The 13,056-nt window shown below is 35.6% G+C and overlaps 1 protein-coding gene across 4 annotated transcripts in view; it reads left to right on the top strand.

The window, feature by feature from the left end:
* The window catches only part of HEATR5A (HEAT repeat containing 5A), a 60,697-nt gene that overhangs the window by 29,207 nt on the left and 18,434 nt on the right, over positions 1–13,056 (top strand). For 2 of the 4 annotated variants that reach the window (XM_018082668.2, XM_018082672.2), the window contains 10 exons: positions 647–810; positions 928–1,103; positions 2,517–2,622; positions 3,290–3,480; positions 3,900–4,059; positions 5,123–5,312; positions 5,944–6,113; positions 9,181–9,207; positions 11,061–11,199; positions 12,100–12,279. In XM_018082668.2, the coding sequence (XP_017938157.2) occupies positions 647–810; positions 928–1,103; positions 2,517–2,622; positions 3,290–3,480; positions 3,900–4,059; positions 5,123–5,312; positions 5,944–6,113; positions 9,181–9,207; positions 11,061–11,199; positions 12,100–12,279 (1,503 nt within the window). The remainder of the gene's footprint in view (positions 1–646; positions 811–927; positions 1,104–2,516; positions 2,623–3,289; positions 3,481–3,899; positions 4,060–5,122; positions 5,313–5,943; positions 6,114–9,180; positions 9,208–11,060; positions 11,200–12,099; positions 12,280–13,056) is intronic. The other 2 variants (XM_029964126.1, XM_029964127.1) reach the window with 2 other exon arrangements.

Here is a 13,056-nt window from a genome sequence, read left to right as displayed (position 1 = left end):
TTTAATGACCTAAAATAGTCTGAGTCAAAATGCCCAGGGTTGTTGTTTATGTATAATGTACAACCTTCTCAGAAATATTAAGTACAAAAATATGTGAAACTCAACGAATAGTGTAATTTATCATAATGTAACCTACAGTAAATTTCTCCTGCTTTGCTTTTTGCATGCAAACTCATAAAACAGGGGACTATGCTCATCAGATTTTGTTATTTATCCAACTTATGGATGTTTTAAATTACCTCGACTTGCCAAGTCCAAGTATTCCCATGTAATTATGTAATACATTTCACAGCATTAATTTTCAGGAAATAGAGGAAAATATAGCTGTGTTTGTAACTGCCTTTTTTCCTCTACTTTAATTGTATATGTAACTAATTTACTGGATTATCACTTGTATGGCACTATGCCTTCTGTAAAAGTAGAAGTCTTTGCTTTTCAGCTTCTGGATTGCTGTATGTGCTTAGCTTGCTTATCTCAGATACTGCTGTTGTTTCCCCTGTAACAGAGGGTTCTCCAATTAACTATTTGAAGACTTGAGAGAAATGTTAGATGGATGTTGCTATTTCAGTATAAATATCTTGCTCCCAAAGTTGCTTGTTGCGAGTAATTAACCAGAAGTTTTAAATATTTTTCCTTTAACTTAAAGGAAGTTTCTGTGCTGTTCTGAAAGAGTTAGTGACCGACTTGACTGTCCCAGATAGCCAGATTGATGCCTCTACGTTCTTGCTTCCACCGCTTTGTCATGAGAATGATCTCATTTTACTCGGTCCCTTGCTGCAGGAGACTGACCACCGATTTATCGAAGAGCAGGTACTTGTTGTTCTGTTATAAAGGTAGTATTATATTTTCATGCAGTTCTAGTTATTAGGGTCAGCGCTCATTTAGACTTGGTCAAAAATACGGCTATCCCTTTTTTCTTTCTTACAGCTCCTTTTAGGTAGCAGCATAGCTAGTGGCAGCCTGGAGTACGACCCTCACGCAATTTATGAGAAAGCTGGAAAAGGGGACTCAGTACCCAAACCACTACCTCCTGCATTGTCTGTTATCAGTGCAGCAACTCGACTTTTTGGAGTTATGTTTTCCCATATAGCAGAATCTCACAGGTAAAGTAGTAACTACAACTGCTGGGGAATTTGGGAGATGTTATGAGATGGTCACAGTGTTTGACATTGAATACAGAAGAAAACAGTTCTGAAAATATAATTAATTGCTTAAGTGGATTCTGTAAACCATGTGAATAATATAATTTAGACCACCAAGTTGTTCAAGTTTCTCTTTAAAGTTACTGACAACAAAAAAGCACATCCAGCAAGAGGTTACTGTCATAATAAATTCTGTTGACCAGGAAAAATGTTTTGTTGTGATAGCCAGATCAAAATGAAAGTTATTTTAAGAGCTATTGCACTATTTTTGTGGTGCTTAATACATAATTACTAAATACCTTAGAAACAAAGAGGGACAAAAGGGGTAGGAAGCGGCAGCATAAGGAACCCTCACCCTGCCTCATTCATTATAAAAAGTAGATGAGAAGAAACAAGTTACCACAGTTCTGTCAAGGTACAAGAATGCTCGAAAGGGTTCACAAAATTCTCTTGTGTGTATGAACTTCCTACTGAGCACATGGCATTTTGGTTTGTTTCACATTTATGAACACACTGCTTGCTAAGGCATAAAATTCCTTAAGATTTTTGTGTGCTGTTGCTTCTTCTGTATGCTGCTGGTAATATTTTCGAATGCGGCTTTAGAGCACATCAATTATTTTTAAAATAAACAGCTTTGTATTTTCAAGGCCAACAGTACTTAGACCTCAGATCATGATCATTATAGACAGTAATGGTTTTATTTACCCTATGTGGGATGAGTGCTTAGTCTTGACGAGTCCTGAGTCTTGATATTTTCACTACCTAGAATGCTCGGGATTTAGTGTAAGTTTGAGGCAGCTTTTTGAATATGAGAATACCTGCCAATAAAATTGCCATGTGATTTATTTGTTCTTCTGACTCCCATTTACTTTCTTATTCTGTCTTCACTGACTGCTTTTAATGTGGATTTTTTTTCTGTTTGGGTTTTTCGCCCCAACTATCGCCACCTTGCTGGTTGGTTTTCTCCACCTGTTTCTCAAGACCTGAACTAATTGCTGCAGATAACTGCATTTTCATTTTCTTTTTCTTTTACCTCCTCCTTTCTCAATTGTAAGTCATTCCCCTATACAGTTTGTTTTAATAATTTCTGTTTAATGTTAATTAGAATAAATGATTATCTGTGAATACATATGTTATAAGGAAACAAAGGCAAAGAGTTCATGTTCATGGATCAGTTACTTTTTCTAATACAGAATACCCATTTTTTTGTAGGAGACAGGGATGCCAGTTGAAGGAAAATGCTCAAGAGTTAATTTGCTCCACCTCTGTTTCTGTAATATATAGGCTTTGTTATGGGTTTTAAAATAGAATTGAAACTCTTGAATTATTTCTTTAACTTTCAATTCTGTGGTTTCTTTTCTGTTTTTGTTTAAGGCTCCAGGCATTAGAACAGTTGTTGAATTCCATAAAGCAAACAAAAGGATCACGACAGCAAATAGTACAACTACATGTCGTGTCAGCCTTTTCTACTTCCTTAAAGGTAAATCTCCTCTCTCTCTCCTTTCTTTCCTCTCCTTTGTTTCTCTCTCTCTCTCTCTCTCTCTCTCTCTCACTAAAATATAGCACCTGTTGCTTCAAATGTGTTAACTGATGTGATTTAAGCCCAGCCACACAACCACTCGCTAACTCCCCCCATAGTGGGACGGGGGAAAGAATCATAAAAGTGAAAAAACTCATGGGTTGAGATAAAGACAGTTTAATAGGGAAAGCAAAAGCCGCACACACAAGTAAAGCTTTGTACAGTATTTATATTTGGAGCATATTTAATATGGAATCCAGATAACTGCTAGAGCTTTTACTCCTACTCTTATTTTGGACTGAGATTTTTCTTTGTGTCTTTCCATTCTCACTGGTTTTCTTCTTGATATTATTTCCTAAAGTTTATGCTTATATGTTGGTTTATTTTGTTGTACTACAATCTGTCCAGTATTTCTTAAAATAGTGATGTTGATATTATAATGCTGTGCTGTAATGTACACTTATGCGGGGCTAGATGTCTAACTCTCAAACAGCAAATAAAAAGAGAGGAATTCCTCAGGTAAAGTGGAAGAAAATAAAATTCCTTCTGCAGGTCTTGAGTTTTTTGCATGACAGAAAAGCACATTCTAATTCATATTCTGTTTAATTTATTTAATATTTATTTTTAGCATTTGGCTAACTGCAAGGGAAGTTTAGGTTCAGAAGAAGTTAGAAGGTCTGCCCTGGCATTGGTAATGGGTGCCTTGGAAAGCAATAATCCACTCCTAAGATGCGCTGCTGCAGAGTGTTTGGCCAGGTTGGCACAGGTGGTTTCTGACAGTGCCTTCACCGCCGGATTAGCACAAGTCAGTTTTGACAAGTAAGTTCAGAAAAAGCGTGGTTACTAGTCGAGTTTATAAAAATGTTTGAGAAATCTACCTAGCGACTATTATGATAATTTTTAAAAGATGATTTCCTTCATGAATTTGATGTCACTTCAGAAATTAACAGAAAAAAGCACAGCCTGAGTTCTGCATGTAGTTCTTAGTTTTGGTGATCTTGAAGAAGATTGTCTAAGTAACCATGTAGACTTTAAAATAAATTAAATTCTCTACTGTATCTAAAATCATTTTGGTACTTTCTGCAGATAAGAAATGATATATGAACTTAGAATTTTGACAATGTAAGTGTCTAATTAAATGTTTTGCTTATTATATACCAGAAATTTCATTTGTACATGTGCTTATTGCATAGTAAGAGTCTTGGTGATTAAACTAACAGCTTTCTTTCAATTAATAGGCTAAAATCTGCCAGGGATGTGGTATCAAGAACAGGTCATTCTTTGGCTCTGGGATGTCTGTATAGGTACCTAGGAGGAATAGGTTCTACTCAGCACCTGAATGCATGTGTTGGAATCCTATATACTTTGTCTCAGGACAGTACTTCTCCTGATGTACAGGTACTTGCCACTTATATAAAAATGTTATGTTACAAATTAATTGAATTATATTCTGGGGTATAAGGTTTCTTTTCTTGTAAGAGTAACACTTCACAACCTCTTAGGTATACCTCACAGGTAATGGTTAGAGCAGCAAAGGCAATGTAGAAGATAGCCCCTGCTTGAAATTCACCTTCAACAACTTCCCTCGCAACAAATAGGATGATATGTATGAGGTTCTTACTTAATGATCAGCAAGGCTGATAAGGCTAAGATATACTGGCTTCAGAAGCAGTATCTGATGTTTTAGAAATTAATTCATTTCACATTCACCTATATCTTGACTTTGACTGGATAGTACCTAAGTTTTTTTGTTTGTGTCAGTTTTTGTCTCTTCTACGATGTTTGCATCCCATTTTTTGTTGAAGGGTCATGTAGTAAATGCTGTAGAACTTGGTGAATGTACATCCTTGAATAATGCAAGAAGTTTTGAAGACTAATTCACATTATTTCTCTGTGGCTAAAACTGTTATCTATCAGAATAGCTTTAAGAGACATCGAGTGTATTTAATGTATTTGTATAAATCTCAGTTAAAGAATTTTTAAAACTTTTTTCACAATATCTTTACACAGAGAAGAACTGTATGTGGACATGAAACAGATGTGGCTATTGGTGCAAAGTAACTGCAACTAAAACAATAGGTTGTTTCAGCAACTCAGTATTTTTTCACAATTCTCTTGTTCTTGCACATGGAACCATAAGAAACTTTAAAAAGAGTAGAATGTATTTAAGGAATAATAATCACTGTTAAAATAATTTACTACTAAATTCAAATTTTTGTTAATTAACAATGACGAATTTGAAATAGTTGTTGCATTGCAGAATATATAGTTCCTTGTAAAATATTCAAAATGACTTATTCAACATCAGATTCTTAAGGTTTCTTTCTATAACCTCTCCATTTGTTCCTTTGGAGTGCAACTTTTATTGCACTTCATTACTGAATTTCACTTGAACTATCAAGTTTTTTAAAAAATCTTACGTTTATCACATAAACATTACATGACTTCTCTTATTTTACAGGCATGGGCACTACACTCTCTGTCACTGATAGTAGATTTGGCTGGGCCCTTGTATCATGTGCATGTGGAACCCACCTTATCTCTTGTTCTCATGTTGTTGTTGACTGTGCCTCCTGCTTATACTGAAGTTCACCAAAGCCTTGGTCGCTGTTTAAATACACTTATTACCACGTTGGGCCCTGAGTTGCAAGGTATGTAACATATAAAAGCATCAGCTTGGTTTGGATTAGCAACAGAATTGCTAAACATTGTTTGAATGTGTGATTGCAATTGTAACAAACAAGCAGATGCTAAGATTTTTTTCCTGGTTTTAAGACAGTATTTCACAGGCCATGACTTTATGCAATGAAGATGACATGACTGCTAGTTTTCTAAAAATAGTATGTCTTCTTGAGATCATTTCCTTTGTTTGAACTGGTTCTCCAAGCCTTGCCTTGGGCTGAAATTTCTTACATAAATTTTTACATTTTACAATTCTTACATTTTTACATCTTATAATTCTAGCATGAGAACAGAAGATACTCGTATTTCAAGAGTTAGGAGCCAATCTGTGTCTTAGTTATGATGCACACATTTAAAATTTGCATCTAAATCACCCTTTAGATAGCTGGACAGTGAAATTTCCAGAGAGCAATGTGATCATTACTCGTTGATATCAAAGTATAACAGAGACACAGAAGTCATCCTTCAAGAGGATGAATGTTGGCTGACTTGGGAAAAAACAGGTTATCATTTTTATTAAAAAAAACCCAAAACCCAAAAAAGCGATGTTTTAAAACCAAAAAAAAAAAACAAACCCTACTTTTTTTATTCCAAATATAGGCAGCAGTACAACAGTTTCAGCCTTAAGAACTTCCTGCCTCTTGGGCTGTGCAGTGATGCAGGATAATCCTGATTGCCTTGTTCAGGCTCAAGCCATCTCTTGCCTTCAGCAGCTTCACATGTTTGCTCCTCGGCACGTCAACTTGTCTAACCTTGTAAGCTGCCTATGTGTGAGTACATATTTACTAGTCTATATCCTTGTATTTTAAAACATTTTGCTCAGAAACACTTAAGAAATGCAGATGTTTCTTTAACCAGAGAAAGTGGTCATTGTGTAGGGGTAAGGTGTTTCATGTCCTTCTACAGGCAAGTATTCTATATTTTTTCTTTTTTTTCTCTCAGTTTATGCTTCCCCTTTACGAGATGAGCACATCCTGTAGAAATCTTGGCCTTCCAAACTGCTTGCAAGCGCATTCTGCTGCTCTTAAGGCCAGTTGTCTGGCAGGATACACCATTCATTACAAATTTCTGCTGGATTTTTACCAGCTATTTTATGTTGACCATTTTTTTCCTTCTGCTGCTTTTTATGCCTTGGGTGAAGGATTGATTAAAAATATTTGTGTGTACCGATTACTGAGAATTGTTTGGTTTCGTTTTGTTCTTTCATGATGCTGAAAAATTATAGATTTCTCTGTTTTGTGATTTCTGTAGCACTAATGCTTCAATGTACTGACATCTTGGCAGTCAGTATAAATATTTCTGACAGTTACATAAGTAATAGTCAAACCAGGTCTTTGGAAAAAATAAACAAAACTCTTTTTCAGTCCCATTTGACACAGAGGTTGGAGAGTTTATTTACTGTGGGGGTTTTTTGTTTGTTTCTTTTTCTTTTCACTCAATATCCCTCTGTCTTTGAAAAGTTTTTGTTCTGAAGCACGTAAAAAAAAGGCAAAAATAATTTTCTGGTAGTTATTAGCCCTGGTGTTTTTTTGTGGGCTAGGTAGAAACAAAAACCCACAGGGACAGTAAAGTATGGTGGGGTTTTGTTTTAATCTTGTCTGTACTAACACAGTTCTTATTCACATCTTCTACTGGGTAGCTCTTGTGTATCGATACTGACTATATGTTAATTTTGGATAAAGTTTAGATTCCTCCAGTTTTCTTTATTCAGTTTGACTAACAACAAGATAGTGGGAGGTAGGAAAAATTGAAGGTCTTTCAGCCGCACTTTGTGATAGGCATGAATATGCTAATTGCAGAAGAACTGGAACTAATCTGAAGTGTTCTTTGTTTTAACATACACTAAGAATTATTTTCTCTTCTCTGGGTTAAAATCAGTTTTTCTTACATTGATAAAATCACAGCAAACCATGTAAGCCACTCTCTTGCTCAGAGGATGTGCTAGCATTTGGGATAATTTGTAAGTCTGTGTGCAGTCTCCTTCTGTGTCTCTAGCTAATATCAACTATCTAACTAATAAAGAGGACATCATGATAAAGTTGTCTATATGATATTACTGATTTTTATTGTTTTTACAAGTGGTCTGAAAGTACTTCATACGGTACTTTATGAATTTCATAATGTTAAATTACTCAGTTAAGAGAAAACATGGTTCATAGCTTGACTGTGTGTGTTCATTCATCTGTACACATGTGTGTTCCTCTCTAACCCAGAAATGATTCTGGGCTTCACAGGGTAGGAATCCAAAGAAATCACTGGCCTTACTTTTCTCATTCCCATGAACTTGTTATACAACTAGGGACAATTTTGCTGACACTGACAATTCAGTAAATACCAGTACATCTCTGAAGAGTATCATAAACAAGGTTTGAGTGTGTGCTTTTCAGGTCTGTGAGAAGATAATTGCACAATCAGAATTCTGCATTTGTAGAACACTCCATCCATCCATGTAGTTTCCACCCACTAAACCACCATCTCACTATGGAAGCAGGATAAATTATTGGATCTGAAATCTGCTCTTGACTCTGCTGTTTGCTCAGAAGGTGACCCTCAGCTAATTATTCTTCATGAGTTTAAATGTCTGCAAGCTGGAGAACAAAGTGTCACTGTCCTCCTTTGCAATACATTTTGAAGTAGCATATAAAAACTAGGCACTAGATAGTGTGAATATTCACCACTCTACTCCTTATTTGGGGCAGAAAAACAGGAGAGGCAAAGAATCTGTGGTCAGATGAGTGATCTTTTACCCCTCTGTCAAGGAATTCTCACTCAATTTGAAAACAACTGTGCAAAGAATTATTTTTTTTTCTATTTTTAGTAGCATTTAGTAGCATAACCGTTTTCATCCTATTTCCCCAAGGATTTTGGAAAATGTCTGTGCTGTCAAACTTGCCTTTTTAAAATTTTTATTCTCCCCACCCCCCTCCCCCCTGCTTCCCTCTTCTCTCACCCTCCTCTCTTACTTTCCTCTCCTCTCTCATATCCCCTCCTCTTCTCTCCCCTCTCTCTCCCTCTGTCTCTTCCCCCATCCTCCCCTTCCTCTCTGCCTCTCATTAGGCATGCTAACAATTCCTGTGAGCAGCTGCAAGCTGCCTCCTCTACCTGTCTTCCCAGCCCTTAGAGGATGAGATGGTTCAGGTCTCCAAAGTATTTGGACAGTTCAGGTTGTGACTTTGCTAGCACTAGTAAAACATGACTTAGGCAATGAATACATTGCTTCACTGGCTTGGTTTTTTGTGTTACTTTTTTTTATAATTGTGTACATGTGCCTGTCGTTATCTAGCTTCCCATCTTTGGTTTCTTTCTGAAAGTGTTCAGTGTTGGTCAACTGGATCTTTCATGAAGTGTCTAACAGTAATGCTTGTCCTGCTGTTTGAATTCTTGGCTCCAGCAGAACAGAAATTGCATGCTTTTAATCATGTCTAAAATTAACTCTGAAACTAACTTAGTTGAGCACAGATTGCTAAAGAGCTTATCAATGTAAGCTTATGATGGAGTATTCCTCAACATAGTGAATGTCAGTTTTCAGCTCTAAGATATTAAAGATATTTTGAAACACAATAAGTATACATTGTCAATAACTATGCTGTACTGTTGTCTTGGTACTGTTTAAGTACTAATTTTAGAGGCAGCTGGATTGCAATTTAAGTGTGTTCAACTTATTAAATATAAGATAAATGAAGTAAGCAAATGAGGGTTTTGGTATATTTGAGGTAAGATTCTGAATTTTAATATATGCTGAATTTACATATAACAGTCTCCATGTGTGGTTGATATCACTGTGATATCTATATTTTGGTTTTGTCATGACTGGTTTGTCGTTTGTTTTTTGTGCAGGAAATCTTGTTGGATAATTCTGTGTTGGTAGGTCCCTGTGCCTTGTTAATCCTAAATTTTGCAGTTTGCAGTGGTGTTTTTATTTCATCTTTTATCTTTCCTTTTAACCAGTTTAATGTAATTTCTTTTAGCATGTCAAGTGACATTTTATTGTCATCCTAACCAGATCCTTCCTAACTTTCTGTAGATGGCAGGCATACATTTCATTTATGTGCTTAGTGAGGAATAATTTTGTTTTTAATGTGTTAAGCAGAGAAAGGGGTCTGTTTGTTTAAGTTTTAATGTGATGCTTGCATTTTGTGTCTGTCATTTAGTCCTGTCCCCTGCTTAGAATGTGGAAGAATGAGAGAGATGAAAAATGTGCATCTTGTGTTATTTGGCAGCCTGAATTGGGTCCTCTGTTTTTTCCCCTATTGAAAATGAGCACGGAATTTATGCATGTCCAACTTAAAGTAGAATGTGTAGCCTGCTTGCATAAGTGTTGCATTAAAAGCCTCACTTGTTTTAAAGTTTCAGTTAAAGTATCCTACAGACATACTTGTTGAGTCAGAGTTCTTGTAAAAGAATTATGCAGAGGGTATCTTTTTACATATTAAATCTGTAAATCTGAGTATTGTAGATTCACGTGCATGCATAGAAATTCTGAAGACGAAGCTTAGTTTTGTTAATCTAACAAAGCTGAAATTTTTTATTGCTTACTCTTTTTGTTCTTGTTGGTTTTTTTAAATATGTGTTAAGTAATATATATTAGTCATTTTGACTAACATATATTGGCCTGTTGCTGACAAATGAGGAGCATAGTCTTATGTCAAGGTTTTCCTGCAGCAGACACTCAGCTCTATTTTAAGGATGGTAATAGCTAAGGGCACACAATTACTTAGTTTTAGAGAAGAATTTTTTTTTATTATAAACTACACTTAATTTAAAAGAAGCTGCATAAATATTGATGTAGCCATCTTGCCTGACCACACAGCTAATTTATCATATCTTTGGGATTCCCTTCAGATTTTCTTAAAATTGAAAGCAAGCAAATAAAAATCAGAAAGCTCTGCTCTAACAAAAAAACCTTGAGGCTATGTCTTGGTTTTTTTACGTGGTTTTCCTTGTTCCAGTAATAATGAATCTGTAATTGTGTGTTTTCCAGTGTAAAAAACACTCACTGACCCGATAGTTGTAAAATATGGTGGTGCTATGAACCTTTTTGCTAGAAAAGTACATTCACCAGTAACTCTCACCTTTTCTATCACCTTCTCTAAAACATAATTTAATGTAAATTGAGTATGTGATATTTTTTTGCAATGAAACTGCAGCAGTGTTCCCTTTGCCATTTCTTTTAAACTTTCTTTCATGCATGGATTTCAGATTTACTAAAACCTGATTGACTGTCTCACCCTTGGTTACATTGGCATTTCTCTCGTTACATCTGAGGATGATTTGAGTAATTTTCTCTTGTACTGAGTTTTCAAGCCCATTGTATATATATATACATATACATATACATACATATATATATATATCCTGTAGTCAAAGAACAGAGTTAATTGTTCACTGAGACCACGATTCACCTGTCATTGAAGTTAATGGGAGTCTTTCTACCAATATTGGTTGGGAGTTGGATTCAGCCCCAAAGCAGTATTATAAGTTGCCTTTGGAGAGAAAATGCTAAAAGCACTGATATGTTAAAATTGATTACAGATGTTGGAAAACCTTTCATTTGGGGGTTGGACAAAAAAAAAAGCTGAGCAAAAAGAGCATCAATTACATGTTTACTGATGTAACAGATTTGCCATAACTGCAGTTGTTCAGAAAATACCAGCCTTTCTGAGGTATTGCTGTGGAGGTTTGTTAGCCATCTTACTGTATCTTCTTGCATGTTTCAGATGAATCTCTGTAGCTCATACCTATTACTGAGACGTGCAGTGGTATCTTGCTTACATCAGCTTGTGCAAAGAGAAGCTGCTGAAGTATCAGAATATGCTGTTGCATCAGTAAAAGAGAGCAGAGAAGATTTTACTCCAGGTAATGCATTGAAGTTTCAAGATCAAAACATTGACACATTGACAATGAATTTTGAACTCAGTCTGCTATGGGTATGAAAACTTTGCTACACTCTTGAAATCTTGAATTCAAAATGGTTTTCTATCTCAGTTCTCTTTATAGTACCAAATTATGATAAAATGAAGAAAATGAGAAAATGCAAGTGGAATTCCAGAGAAAGCTAAGCCTGTCTAGCCTGTAGCTGTTGTAATAACTTCTTGCTAAAAGGCCTGAGGCTGATCACTAGTTCGTCCTCATGGCCTTTCTATGAGGAGATGGTGGTAATAAATGATTTCACTTCAGATTTCAGTTCAAGCTCATTTGGAAATTTTCCAAAAATATAGACTGTAACCATTTTGTAAAACTGCTGATATGTAAAATTCATAATATTGAGCAAATAAAAATTGTTCATAGTAATTTAACAAATTACTTCTATATGTCTGTCCAGTTTTGTGCTTTGTTGAAGAATAGTTTTAACTTCCCTTTCAAATTAAAACATTGTTTTAGAATTACCTTATGAAGTAAGATAAGTGAAATAGCAGTCAAAATGAAAATGAAGTTAGCGTGAAATATCATAAGGCCAAAGGTAATTTTTTTCAGGAGCTCAGATGCTATAGTGATGATAATGCTGTGAAATTCAGAGTAGGATTTTTTTTTTCCTGGGATAACTTTCTTCCTGTTGTTACTATGTTTCTGTAAAAACTCAAAGTTTGTTTTGTATTCAGATACAGTATTAAAGCAGCTAATACAACTGTTTCAAAAATATTTCAGGGCTAGTAGGTATTCAAAAGATACCCCATGTGCAACATGCAGTGGGGTTTCTGTTGTCATTACTGCAGTTTTGTGATGTACAGCATTCAACTCACACTTTGTTCTTAGCAGATGTGAACATCAGAGAAATAGGCCTGGAGGGGGCATTGCTGGGCTTGCTGGACAAAGAATTGGATCAAAGATTGTGCCAAGATATCAAAGAGACTCTGACTCATATGCTTACTTCAATGGCAGTTGAAAAGCTCTCTTTTTGGCTGAAGCTTTGTAAAGACGTTCTTGCTGCCTCTGCTGGTAAGCCCTAATGCACTGTAGTTGAGAACACAATCAAAATAAAGTCTGCAGAAGTACCCTGTGTCACTAAGGAAAAGTATTCATGTTTCTTGAATGTTTGGCATTTATGCAGTGTATCATCATTGTTCATATTGAAAGATTGGACTGTTTAACTTAGTTCCTTCAGAGGAATGAATATGCCTTTCTCCCTTCTAATTGCCTTTTCCCTGTTGAACAACTTTTTGCCAACATCTTAGCATGTTGCCTGTTCATATTCTTGTTGATTTATAGTCCTAATGTTAACTTATTTCCATATTAGAAATGGAAATGTGGAGTACGTTCGAGATCATGAGTCCTTTGCAATTACCTACAAGAAAAATATTCAGATGGGCTCTTCTATTACTAATAGGAATGACTCAAACCTACTATATCATGATGAAACTCTTGAGTGGACAAAATTAATTACTGTGCTAAATATTGGGGGAGGGGGAAGGGAGAAAGTAAATTCTTTTACCTGCAGCGCAGGAGAAAAACAAGGATTTAGATTTTTTGATTTGGAACATTACTAGCTTCTAATGTGTCACTCTTCTTTTAAAACTGCAGTTCTTAGTTTACTTTCATGGTATTGATCTTGTCTTCCAGCAACTGATATCAACCAAATGTAGGCAGTTTTGTCATATTTTAATTCTAGCGTTTACTTTAAGACACGGAGGTTGAAGGGAGTCACAGTGAATTTGAGGCTAGAGATAGACTTTGAAGAGATTTCCATGTGAGTCTTTCTGTAGTTTTCAGTTACAG

The sequence above is a fragment of the Manacus vitellinus genome, unplaced genomic scaffold, assembly GCF_001715985.3.
Source record: "Manacus vitellinus isolate BGI_N305 unplaced genomic scaffold, ASM171598v3 scaffold_6_pilon, whole genome shotgun sequence".
Lineage (NCBI taxonomy): Eukaryota > Metazoa > Chordata > Aves > Passeriformes > Pipridae > Manacus > Manacus vitellinus.
Note: the sequence above shows the minus strand (reverse complement) of the source record. Positions and strands in the feature narration are given on the sequence as shown.